General features: G+C 50.1%; 1 protein-coding gene across 3 annotated transcripts in view; it reads left to right on the top strand.

The window, feature by feature from the left end:
* The window catches only part of MYO5B (myosin VB), a 340,666-nt gene that overhangs the window by 258,059 nt on the left and 70,581 nt on the right, over window positions 1-12,026 (top strand). For all 3 annotated transcript variants that reach the window (XM_018039563.1, XM_018039562.1, XM_018039564.1), the window contains 4 exons: window positions 4,239-4,379; window positions 5,204-5,301; window positions 9,935-10,021; window positions 10,500-10,611. In XM_018039563.1, coding sequence (XP_017895052.1) covers window positions 4,239-4,379; window positions 5,204-5,301; window positions 9,935-10,021; window positions 10,500-10,611 — 438 coding nt within the window. The remainder of the gene's footprint in view (window positions 1-4,238; window positions 4,380-5,203; window positions 5,302-9,934; window positions 10,022-10,499; window positions 10,612-12,026) is intronic.

Genomic DNA, 12,026 nt, shown 5'->3' with positions numbered 1-12,026 from the left:
TATAATAGCTTTTGAGTCAGCATACTATGAAACATTAACTTTGAAGTGTTTTTGGAAGGCTTCCTGTTTAAAATCAGTTTCTGCTGATAGTTATAAAGCCTCTCCCAATACTTAGAATAGACAGATAACTGTGTAAGAGAGAACTTTAGTTAGGAAAACAATATGATCGTTCTCGGCAATACAGAAAGGTCCCGCTTCTTGAAAAAAAGTGCTGAGACTTTTCCTCCAAATATCCTTTAAAACCCCTTTAAATAGAGTCAGTTCAGTTCAGTCGCTCAGTCGTGTCCAACTCTTCGTGACCCCATGGACTGCAGCAACCAGGCCTCCCTGTCCATCACCAGCTCCCGGAGTTTACTCAAATTCATGTCTGTTGAGTCAGTGATGCCATCCAACCATCTCATCCTCTGTCGTCCCCTTCTCCTGCCTTCAATCTTTCCCAGCATCAGGGTCTTTCCAGATGAGTCAGTTCTTTGCATCAGGTGGTCAAAATATTGGAGTTTCAGCATCAGTCCTTCCAATGAATATTAAACAGGGTATTTCTTACCTAAAAGTTCAAGAATTTTTTCCACCTGGAGGGTAGCATTTACCATATATAAGAATTGATGGAAAAGAAAATGTGTTTGTTATTATGTTTACAGCGAGAGCTTTTAAAGATAAGACTCGAAGCTAGAGATTCCAATCAAATGGTCATTGTACTGTGTCTTATTTTAGTTGCACGTGTCTGCTTTCAAGAAAAGATAATGTTCATATAAATGGAAGTGAATAGCTGTGATTTCCAAGGTAACAGCTATGTAGATACCTGTAATTGACATTTTTCTTAAACCCTCAAGTGGTCTTTAGAAAGTGTTTCCTATTTCTTTTAATCCCTTTTCAAACAGATCTGCCTCAGGCTTTTAATATCTATATATAGACTTGAGTAGCAGAGAACACCAAAGTCAGTGCCTGCTGACACTGAAATAAGTGACCAGCAGTATCAGGGAAGTGCTTGGTTTGTTTGAAGGTTTTATCTCAGTATTTTCAAGATTGAAGGGAGCAGGTTTTTAGAAAGGCCCAGGTGGATCCTGTTTCTGAGGACTGCCCTAAGGTGAATTGTAGTGCTTCCATTCCTGGGCTGGTAAATAGACTTTCTGGTTGTTTGAAAAGCAGAACTGGAGTTAGTCAGTTAAAAACAACAAAACACAGCTCTCTCTCACCCAGAAATGTGTTCCTTTTGCATGAATCCATTTTCAAACAAGAGCTTGGTAACTACTTTTCGTTGAGACTTTGGGACACTCCGGGGACAAGGAGGTCCCCGTCTGGCCCAGCCCCTTGCCCTGGGAGTGGGGTGGGGGTGGGGTGGTGGGGTATCTGCCTGGTCTTTTATTGTTGCCTGTAGCCTGAGGTTAAATGAGGTGCCTCTTGGCCATTCCTTCTTGCGGTTAACTAGATGTCTCTGTGTGTTCACTGAGTTTGTAACATCAGTTCTGAATAGAACATACAGCCCGCCCCTCCCTGCTAGTGTTAAGGTCCCAACAAACTCATCTTCTTCTCCATCCCAGAGACCTGACCACTTCCAGATGCAGTCTCGATAGCCGGGACCTAACAACGAAAACATCGCTTTTAAAATACAGTACAAATCCTCCAGGCTTGGTTGTATTTGTTCCTCAATTACGGCACAGTGCCTGTGTAGATTAAAATCTGCCTTGAACAGAAGTTTTCATTTTTTGTTCTTAACTTATAAATCCTTTAATATATCAAATAAATAAAAGGCATAGCTTTTCTGATGGCAGCAGGAGAAAGGGGCTTAAATTTTAAAATACTCTTATTATTGCATTTGATTTCAGAGTTCCTTCTGTGATTCTGATACAAGCCCCCGACCTCAGAAGTTAACAGATTTTTCACAGAAAAAGCTACTAATAATGATTTCTGTAAATTAGACTTCTCCAATGGTATAGTCATACTCTTGGTAACTTCTACCCAAGACCCAAACATCTTGGAAGTCCACTTCTGAAAGTATGTGAATTAGAATAATTTAATCAGTTTGGTATCGTTTGGACTTGCAGACGGAATCACTGCTGTCTTTAGAATGTGAACCTGGCTTCAGACTCCCATCAGTCATTTCCCTGCGGACACTTCTAGGCGCCTTTCTGACTGGGCACGTGATCCTTTCTCACGTGTGCCTTGGCTCTGGCCCCGGTCTACGGAGGCCCCATGCCTGGGCTGACCTCTCCGACCTCCATCAGCCCCTCTATTCCTGCCACTCCCCCTAGTCTCAGTTACTATGTGTGATGGTGGCTCTTTGCTGTAGACAGTCAGGACCAACAAGTCTGTAAACAAGGGGTTACTGGGTATGTTTTGGATGGAGAGAAAACTCTTAAGACTGGCTGTGGGGTCGAATGTGTTTGCAGAAGGATATGCCTGGAGGTGGGCATATCCTTAAGTTAAATAACTTTACTCAAGGTTTGTAGATGACTACAGTGACCCGGGAGAGCGCTCAGGTGGGCCTGAACTAGGACAGGGGCATTCTGGTTGATCAAGAAAGGACTGCTGAGGCTTAACCATGGACAGACTAGGTGATTGATTGGGATGAGAGGTAGGGTGATGGGAGGATCTCTAATCTAAATTTGGGAAGACAGCAGGTGGTAGTGGTTTGGGCTGTGTTGAACTTGGAGCTTCCAGTGGAACACTAAGAGTGAAGAGGAGGATATTGAGCAGAGGGTTGGAACTGTGATCCACTCAGATCTTCCGCTATAGAGATGGAGAGATGGGCTTGAAGGGGATAGTTGAAGCCACGGGCACAAGAGGACACTGTCCAGGGAATGAGTGTTAGAAGAGTTAAATGGCGATGATGCTGTTTTGGGGAATCTGCAGCTCAGAGGAGAGAAGTACAGGAAGGCGGAGCGGTGAAAGGTGCTAGAAGAGAACACAGTGGGGAAAGCAGGCAGCGGGCTGGAGGAAAGTGGCTAAAGTTACAGCAAAGTGACAGTTATCTGAGTGGGAAGGGCACTGAGATTGGAGGAAAGTGGCTTAAGTTACAGCAAAGTGAGCGGGAGGGGCACTGAGATCAGATTTCAGAGCCCCCAGAAGGCAGACTCAGACATTCAGAACTGGCAGGAGATGGGAGGCACCATGTTAATGGGAGTTACAGGAAGAAAGGTGCGTGGACACGAGGAAGCAGAGCCCAGAGCCTGAGCACAAGTGTCTGAGCCTCAGTTGGGGTGGGAGTGGCTCAGGGTTAGAGGGCGGGGCCCGGCTCCTCCTTGTGTGCCCTCCCCACCTGCAGGCATGGTAGTGGCCTTCCAACCCTTGATTCTGTCCCCAGCATCTGCTTCCCCAAGGGATGCTGACACAACCAGTGCCTTGAGAGCTGGGACTCTGTCCCACCTGCCCCGTGCCTGGCCTGGCCTTCACCCCGGTGTACACAGTGTGTTATCTTAAGTCTCACAGCAACTCCACAAAGCAAGTCCATCCTTATTCCCATTTTACTGATGAAGAAATTAAGGCTTAAGTTAAATAACTTTATAAGATGCAGTAATAATAAGTGTGGAAAATTTTAAACAGCTTTATTAGACCATAGCTGCCTTCTACCACTCCAGAAAGGAAAGAAGTTTTGCCCATCTTTGTAGGTGAAGGTTATGTGAGATTTCCTGGTGAAATTACTTTTTTCCCTTCCTTTCTTTAAAATATAATTCTTATACCCCAAGTTCACCCTTTTGAAGTGTATAATTCAGTAGTTTGAGTATAGTCACCAAGCTGTACAACCATTACCATGGTAAATTCGAGAATATTTTCATTACTCCAAGGAGAAACTCTGTCCCCATTAGCAGTCATTCCACTTTCCCCATTTCCCCAGCCCCTCGGCCAACTCTAAACTACCTTCTGTTCCCTGGACATTTCCAGTAAATGGAATCACACACCATGTGGTCTGCTGTGTCTGACTCTTTCACTTGGTGTGTTTCCAAGGTTCAGGCAGGTTTTAGCATGAACGAGGATTTCATTCCTTTACACTGTTGAGTAATATTCCATTGTGTGTATACATCACATTCTGTTTATCCGTTCAGCAATTGGTGGGCATTTGGATTGTTCCTGCTTTGTAGCTACTAGGAATGATGCTGCCACAGTCACTGGTGTGCAAGTGTTCGTGTGGACATGTGTTTCCAGTTCCCTTGGTGTGTATTGGAAGGCTACTTGGAAAGACTGCAAGCAGCATAAAGTCCAAGAGCTCTTGTTCTCCATCTTCTTCCTCTGTTTGTTTCTAGTTCCCGCTGGTGGCTGACTTGTTCCATGATGGCAAAGACTCTGCTCCCGCCACCACCGCTTCTTCCAAGATCAACATTCGCCCCTCCAGACGCCCCATGAAAGCCTCCAACAAGGAGCACAAGAAAACCGTGGGTTACCAGGTTAGCCCCCAGGCCCCAGAGCTGTGGAGCCTGGCACGTGAGGCAAGACTGCCTCTCTGGAGATGAAGGATGGAGGGGCAGAGTCAGAGGTCCCTATCCGCATCCCCAGCCCCCAGCCTGGTCCTTCTGTGCCCTTTGAAGAAGGAAGGTGCAAAACCTTCACTAGAGGGAACTGGAAGGGGGGAGAGGGGAGGACTCCATCCCCACGTTGAGTGTCTGATCCCTTTCGGGGGGACCACATCGCAGGACCACAGACACCTGAGGGTGAGCCTGGAGGGCTAGGGGTACAGTCTGGGAGGGCGGGATCAGTAGCCTGGGAACTCGAAATGTAGCATGTCTCCCAGGAAAGCAGAGTGCCTGCTGAGCCCTGGCAACCACTGACCCTCATGCTTTGGTGGATATCTGCTCTGGGCGCGTCCTGTAAGGCAGTAACTGCCAGCCTGCCACCCAGGCACCCTGTATCAGGGCAGCAGAGCCTCCAGCCACGTGACGGTCCCTCTCACACTCTTGGCCCTTGCTCGCCTCATCTCATCTGATCAGGGTGCTGAGTGAAACGCCCCCAGGAGGTCTCTCCCCAGGTGCTTTGTGGAGCCTGTTGCTGGGATGCGGGAGGGTCTGGGGGTTGGCCAAGTAGCCCAGCAGCGTCAGAGCTGGAGTCTGCCCCCAGGTCCCTGGGGGTCTCCCTGCCCTGCGTTAAAGCAGTAATGAAGTGATAAAAGCATTGACAGCTCCCACTCCCAGTGTGGGGTGCTCCTGGATGTTCGTGATTCACCACGAAAGCTGAGCAGGAGTAGGTCACGGGGCACCGACCTCTGTCTCCCCAGTTCCGCTCCTCCCTGCACCTGCTCATGGAGACGCTGAACGCCACAACGCCGCACTACGTCCGCTGCATCAAGCCCAACGACGAGAAGCTGCCCTTCCAGTGAGTGTCGCCTCGAAGGCCAAGGGTGCGGGGCGGGCACAGTCCCGTGGGTCTGTGGGCCTTGGCGGGATGAGTGGCGGGTCCTGCAGCTGCCGCCTGCCCCCCCACCCCGGTGGTTTATGTGCAGAGTATGGACCCCAGCTGGCTGCTGTCCGGAGAACTGGGGGCCGTGAAGGGCCAGCTCCCTGATCTCACGTTGCTTACAGTGATGGTCAGGGTGCCCACGAAGCAGAGAGCCGGTTAGAAGTGTGCCGTTAAATGGGGACGTGAGTGCATCTCACAGCAGCTGCTCCGTTCAGAGATGGGAGTGGTCAGGGAAGGTTTTTTGACTGAGGAAGCGTAACCTCACGTGGTACATCGAGTGATGAGACGTGCAGACGGTCCCGTGTCTCACACCCCGTCTCCTCTGCCTCCGGAGTCATCCACACTTGCTCACTTTCCCCTCTCTCTGACCCACATTCTGCCACTACTCCTGCCTTGAAATTTTCCTTCCATTTCTGTCCCCACTCATACGGTTTGCTGTTATTGCTGTTCACTCAGTCATGTCCGGCTCTTTATGACCCCATGGACTGCAGCACGCCAGGCTTCCCTGTCCTTCACCGTCTCCCGGAGTTTGCTCAAACTCAGGTCCATTGAGTTGGTGATGCCATCCAGCCGTGATTGGCCTCCCCCAAGTCTGGTTAACAATGACTCTTCAGCATCTCTGTCGTCTCTGGGTTGTGCCGATTCCACCTGGCATTTCTGCTGGCCTGCTGTGACTTCACTGGCCTCCTCACACTCAACATGTCTGAAACCAGACTCATCCTCCCCACCCCCGTGAATGGTTCCTGTTTATTCGGTCTCTGTCACAGTAAATGGCATAAGCATTTCCTGACATCTCATCCACCCACCAAACTTGACTCTTCCAAACCAGAAACCTAAGGGTCCCTCTGGACCAGCACCATCTAGTAGAACCTTCTGCCGTGATGGAATTGTTTGGTAAATCTCCAGTGACCTACATGGTCACACATGCCTACTGAGTTCTTGCAGTGTGGCCAGGGTGACTGAGACAGCGAAGTCTTAATTTCATTTTAGTTACTTACAGGTGGCTAGTGGCTACCATATTGGGCAGCAGGGCCCTTACTCCCTAGGATCCAATCATGGTTGAAGTCCTGTGGAGTCCGCCTGACAATCTGTCCCACGGTCTCCCACGTCCCTTCCTTCCCCTGTGGCCTGTCTCTGCGTCTCTCCATTTCTTGCCTGGAGTGCTGCCCTGCGCCTGTAGAATGGTCTCTCACCCACCTTGCGGCCTTTCCTCCTGCTCCCCTGAGCCTCCACACGCGCTATTCTCCCCCTAGCCAAAGGAGGTACATTTTTCCATTTTTCAAGCAATTCCTTCCCATCTTTCTGATTTCCTTTTTGGTCCTGGCATAATTTCTTTCTGTGAAATAATTTATCTTGGCAACTGCAACTCTCAGGATGAATATCTACACTGCCTTCTATATTTCATATCGGTTAATAAAGCTTGACTTCCACTCTCAGGGGCCTCGTCCTGGAAAAGGCTGGGAAGACAGCGTCGAATCAGCCTCCTCGGGAGCTGGCTGACTGTCCACTCTTCTCCCTTCCTCCAAGTTCCCGAGACATGCTCAGGAAATCCCCCCGTGTGAATCTGTCTACCAGATGCCTCCAGAAAAAGAGAGGATGTTAGGAAAGCAGCAGGTGTGAAAGACGTAGATTACCTGTGAAGGACACGAGTGGCGTGCTGGGCCCGGGAGTGGAGCGTGTGGGGATGCCACGAGCTCTGCCCGCAGCTGGCCTGACCTTGGGCAATGCGTCTATCAGAACCAGGCGCCCACCGTGTGCCGAGTTCTCACGCTGAGTCTCTCCTCCCACGTGAGAGAAGCCCCTGGGACTCTCAAAGGGACGTGCGAGTCTAGGAACCTCCTTTACCTTCAGAACCAAAGTCTTCCTCCCAATAAAGTGGGGGAGGTTACGGAACCAAGTCAGAAAGCCTGTGTTCTCGGCTACCATTTGTTTGGCTCATCCCAAGCGAGGCCCTCGCCCTCTTCGTTTCATTTCCTCCTCTGTTAATTGTGGCTAAAAAAAAAATAGTTATCCTGATGAAAAATTTCAGCGAGATAATGAGGATTATTTATGACCAGTATAAAAATTTATGTCATGAAAATCTGTGAGGTTATTGATAATTCTGGAAACAAAGTGCTGTATCCCTCCTGCCCCTCCCCTAAAGCTGGGTTTTCTCAGCCTCAGCACTGTGGGCATTTGGGCCAAGTAATGGTTTTCTGCAGGGCTGTCCTGTACACTGGAGGAGATGTAGCAGCTTCCCTGGCCTCTGCCCGCTAGATGCCAGTGACACCCCCACCGCTGTGACAACTAACGGCGGGCGTCTTAGAACGTTAATGTTCCTTGGTGGCAAAATTTTCCCCAGTGGAGACTGCTGTCTTGCACTAAATGCTTCTATTTGATAAAAAGTCTTTCCTTCTGCTTCTTCTTTTGTTCAGAAGTCATCTCTCCTGGGCACTGGGCTAGGACAGTGGAATCACAATGAGTGAAGACGTAGTCGTCGTCTTAAGGAGTTGTCAGCCCCAGATAGCTGGGGACAGCCTAAGAGTGACTGTCGGTGGGTCTGTGGGAACTGCAGCGATATAGAGGCAAGAGAACAGGAAGTGTCCAGGGAGGAGGTGGCCCTGGGCAGGTGTGATCGTCTGAAGTGGGATCATCGTCGGAGCAACCGGCCAGGTTTCCTGAAAGCCAGTGGGCTGATCTCAGCAGTGGGTGGTGCTGAGTGCCTGAGGGTCCCGCATGCACCTGCCCAGCACCGCAGAGCCCCACACAGTAGGTGGGAACCAGCAGCCTTTTAGGGGGTGGGTGACTGTGGAGGTGGAGCCGGGTCCCCACGTCATTGGAGGGGGCTCACTCTGCATCCGGCTATAGCCGAGCTTCCGGACAGCCAGAAAGAAAAAGAACATTTATTCCTCATCCTGAATCATGGTGATTGATTCAGGGTCAGCTTAGTTCTTTCTCCGTGAAGACTCCCTGATTACCCCAGCCAACCCCAGCATCTTTCCCTCCAGTTTCTTTCAGCATTTTTACCATGTTTATCACATGATGCCTTGTGGTTTAATCAATCTCTGGGTAGGAAAGATCCCCTGGAGAAGGGAATGGTTACCCACTCCAGTATTCTTGCCTGGAGAATTCCACAGACAGAGGAGCCTGGTGGGCTATAGTCCGTGGAGTCACGGAGAGTCAGACATGACTGAGTGAATAACACTTTCATTTGTACTTTACCACCTCTATACACGTCTCCCCTCTTCAAGTGCAGATACTTAAGAAAATCCAGACCATGTCTGACTTTTACCTCCAGTGTCCTACTCAGTATAAGTGTCAGAATAAAAATGGGGTTTTCAGTACTAAACTTAGCACCTTAGGGTGGATGAGTTGCTGACGTCATGGCTTCTTGTGTAAAGACAAGAAGATAAAGTTCTTTATCTGTGTGATTCTTGGGCAGCTCTCATGACAGAAGCTCATAGCATGTGTGACCTTATCTGTTGTGCCAGGTGCTGGCCTTACTGCTTTCATGGGCTGTTACACTTAATCTTCACATTCACCCTCTAAAAGGGACACTTCCACTCTCCCCACCTTAGAGAGGAGGATACTGCTGTACAAGGAGGTGTGTTATGTGCCCCAAATCACACATGCAGCTGTAAGTGACCACATCATGATTCAGACCCAGGTCTGCGTGGCCTGAAACTCCCCTTTTAAACTTGGGAGCCAACTCAGGCTTGAGGTGCTAAGTGTATATGATTTGGCCACTGAGTTAAGACAGATGCCCCTGTCTGTAGAAATAATAGTAAGGGAAGGCTCTGTTGTTCAGTCGCTCAGTCATGTCCAACTCTTTGCAACCCCATGGACTGCAGCACGCCAGGCTTCCCTGCCTTTCACTGTCTCCCAGAGTTTGCTCAAACTTAAGTCCGTCGAGTCGATGATGCCATCCAACCATCTCATCCTCTGTTGTCCCCTTCTCCTGCCTTCAGTCTTTCCCATCATCAGTGTCTTTTCCAGGGAGCTGGCTCTTCTCATCAGGTGGCCAAAGTATTGGAGCTTCAGTTTCAGCATCAATCCTTCCAATGAATATTCAGGATTGATTTCGTTTAGGATTGACTGGTTTGATCTCCTTGCAGTCCAAGGAACTGTCAAGAGTCTTCTGTAGCACCACAGTTTGAAAGCATCAGTTCTTTGGTGCTCAGCCTTCTCTGTGGTCCAACTCGTATCCATACATGACTACTGGAAAAACCATAGCTTTGACTATATGGACCTTTGTTAACAAAGTGATGTCTCTGCTTTTTAATACACTGTCTAGGCTCTGCAGAGGAGGCAGGAATGAGTTTGGGAGGGTGGCCAGAGTGCAGGGAGGCAAATAAGAGGAGTAGTCCAGGTGAGGGTGAGAACGCACACAGAACTGAGACGGCTCAGGTGCTGCCAGTCGCTGTCCTCTAGCCTGCGCTTGGCCCCTGGACTTGAGCTCCCAGGCGTACAATGCCTGTACCTCGGTGCAGGAGGGGGTGGTCTCTCTCTCTCTCTCCTGTTCTGTTTCTTTGCCGTTGTGGCCTCTCATTGCTTGTCTTGTGTTTTGCAGTTTTAACTCAAAGAGAGCAGTGCAGCAGCTCCGAGCCTGCGGTGTGTTGGAGACCATCCGGATCAGTGCGGCCGGCTACCCATCCAGGTACTGCACCTCCTGGGGCCTGCCTCCCCAGGGGACCACCTTATGTGCTATCAGCCAGAGACAGGGCCTCCAAAAACGGTCCCCAACGCTGAGGGCTCAAGCAGGGTGCTGACAGACGAAAGAACCTCAGTTTGTCCTAGGAAGTATGGGTGTCAACAGTAACATCCTCCTGGACAGCTTTTCAGATTTCAGCTTGGCCTTAGTCTGAGCAGCGAGCTGGTCAACCCTCCCAGCAGCAGAGCCTCCAAAATCCTTTTTACTGTCATGATTCTTTAACTAGGCATGATTCTGTAACTCAGCTACATGCTGAAGTTCTCAGCATCGAGGGAGAACGAAACGCCCCGGAACGTGTTTTGCTTCTCTGAGAAGGGCTTTGTGCTGGACATGTTGACCCCCTGGGGCCCCGTCTGAGATCATCCAGGGCCCTTGTATGGCCGAGAGGCAGGACATGTCCCTGACGCACCGGTTTTCTCTCCAGGTGGTCCTACCATGACTTCTTCAACCGGTATCGGGTGCTGGTCAAGAAGAAAGACCTTGCCAATGCAGACAAAAAGGCCATCTGCAGGTCTGTGCTGGAGAGCCTCATCAAGGTGAGCTGGGCACATCCCCGACCCCGGCTCCAGGGAAGGCTCAGCCGCAGTGCCCTGGGATTTGGGGTGGGGTGTTAACTGCCTTAGTGGTCCTCACCCCTCTTACCGAAACTGTCATCTGAGATGTTCATCCATTTTCCTGCATCAGGGACTGTAAAGGAAAAGCCCCTTTTTCACCTGCCTGGAGACATTCCCAGCCTTTCCTATGTCACAGCTCCCATAGAAAATGACATTGTTTATACAGTGCTTTAGGGGTCATGATAAGGCCCCAAGCTGCTGGCCTGGATCCCTGTCTTCCCCAAAGCTTGGGGCTCCACTGCTCAGCCTGCCTGCTGGCGCTGGTGAACCTGCCAGGGCTCTGATCTGGAGCCCAAGCAGGGATGGCTTGGAAGCCAGCTGAGGGGGAAATACCCGCACCTCCTGTGTCTTCCCCATCGCAGAGCCGGCCTCAGGCCCAACCTCAGATGCTTGTTTTAAATAAGACAGTGGATTTCATTTTATCTGAAACAACCTGAACTCCGCAGCTGATGCTTGGGGCTGTAGAATAACAGCTGAGCTCTTGGGGGTCTTTGATGAGGGGCAGATCCTTGCGTGTTTCTTGGTTCTAGAGCATTCAGCGATTACAGCAGAGTATGGTACTTAATGGTCTCATTAAAGGGTTAGATTACATCGAGAATATTCCTTTCAGAGGGAAGAGAATTGCATCAACTTTAAAATATTTTTAAGTATCATTTTGTTAGGAAAATCTGTTCATTTGGAGTATAGTTCATTGCCGGATGACCAAGTTTAAAATCATAAGTTATTTTGTAAAAGTGACACAGTCACCCTCTGAGCACAATGTTGTCTTAGCAGCTCAAGACTGTAGCTATAGACAGTAGAGAATGCTGGGCTAAACATTCTGTAGAGAATACGAGGGTGGCAGTCTTCTTAACCGAAGGTTGCCTTTGGTCCACTGGACTCTGATTAATTGAGGTTTGTGCTGTGGAGCGTCTGCCAGTGTCTCCATTTCAACATCTCTTTCTACACGGTGAGAAAACTGTTCCGGGTCAGCTGGACCCTGGGCGAGAGGGAGCGTCAGGAGTCTTCCCCCTTTGTTGGCACCGGGAGCTGGCCTGTTTGTGTGGTCAAGGCTCGTGGCAGCCCGCTCGGCCCTCGGTCTAGCTCCTGCTTTCCCTGGGGCCATAGTTCCACTCTTCCTCTCCCTTCCCTGGTTTCTCCACGCTTCCAGTGGAACCGTTGCTCCCCACGCAGAAGGTGATCTGGAGGGGCCCCAGGTCAGACCGGCTGACTCAGCGTCCCCCACCCCACTCCCCTCCAGCCGGCAGAACCAGGGGCTGCTCTGCGGACCCGCTCCTTGATGCGCTCAGGCCTCTGGTTCAACATCACCCAGCTTGCATGCTGACCCCGCCCTCCTG

Source organism: Capra hircus, chromosome 24 (assembly GCF_001704415.2).
Source record: "Capra hircus breed San Clemente chromosome 24, ASM170441v1, whole genome shotgun sequence".
Lineage (NCBI taxonomy): Eukaryota > Metazoa > Chordata > Mammalia > Artiodactyla > Bovidae > Capra > Capra hircus.
The sequence above is the reverse complement of the archived record's forward strand: the minus strand, read 5'-3'. Positions and strand labels throughout refer to the sequence as shown.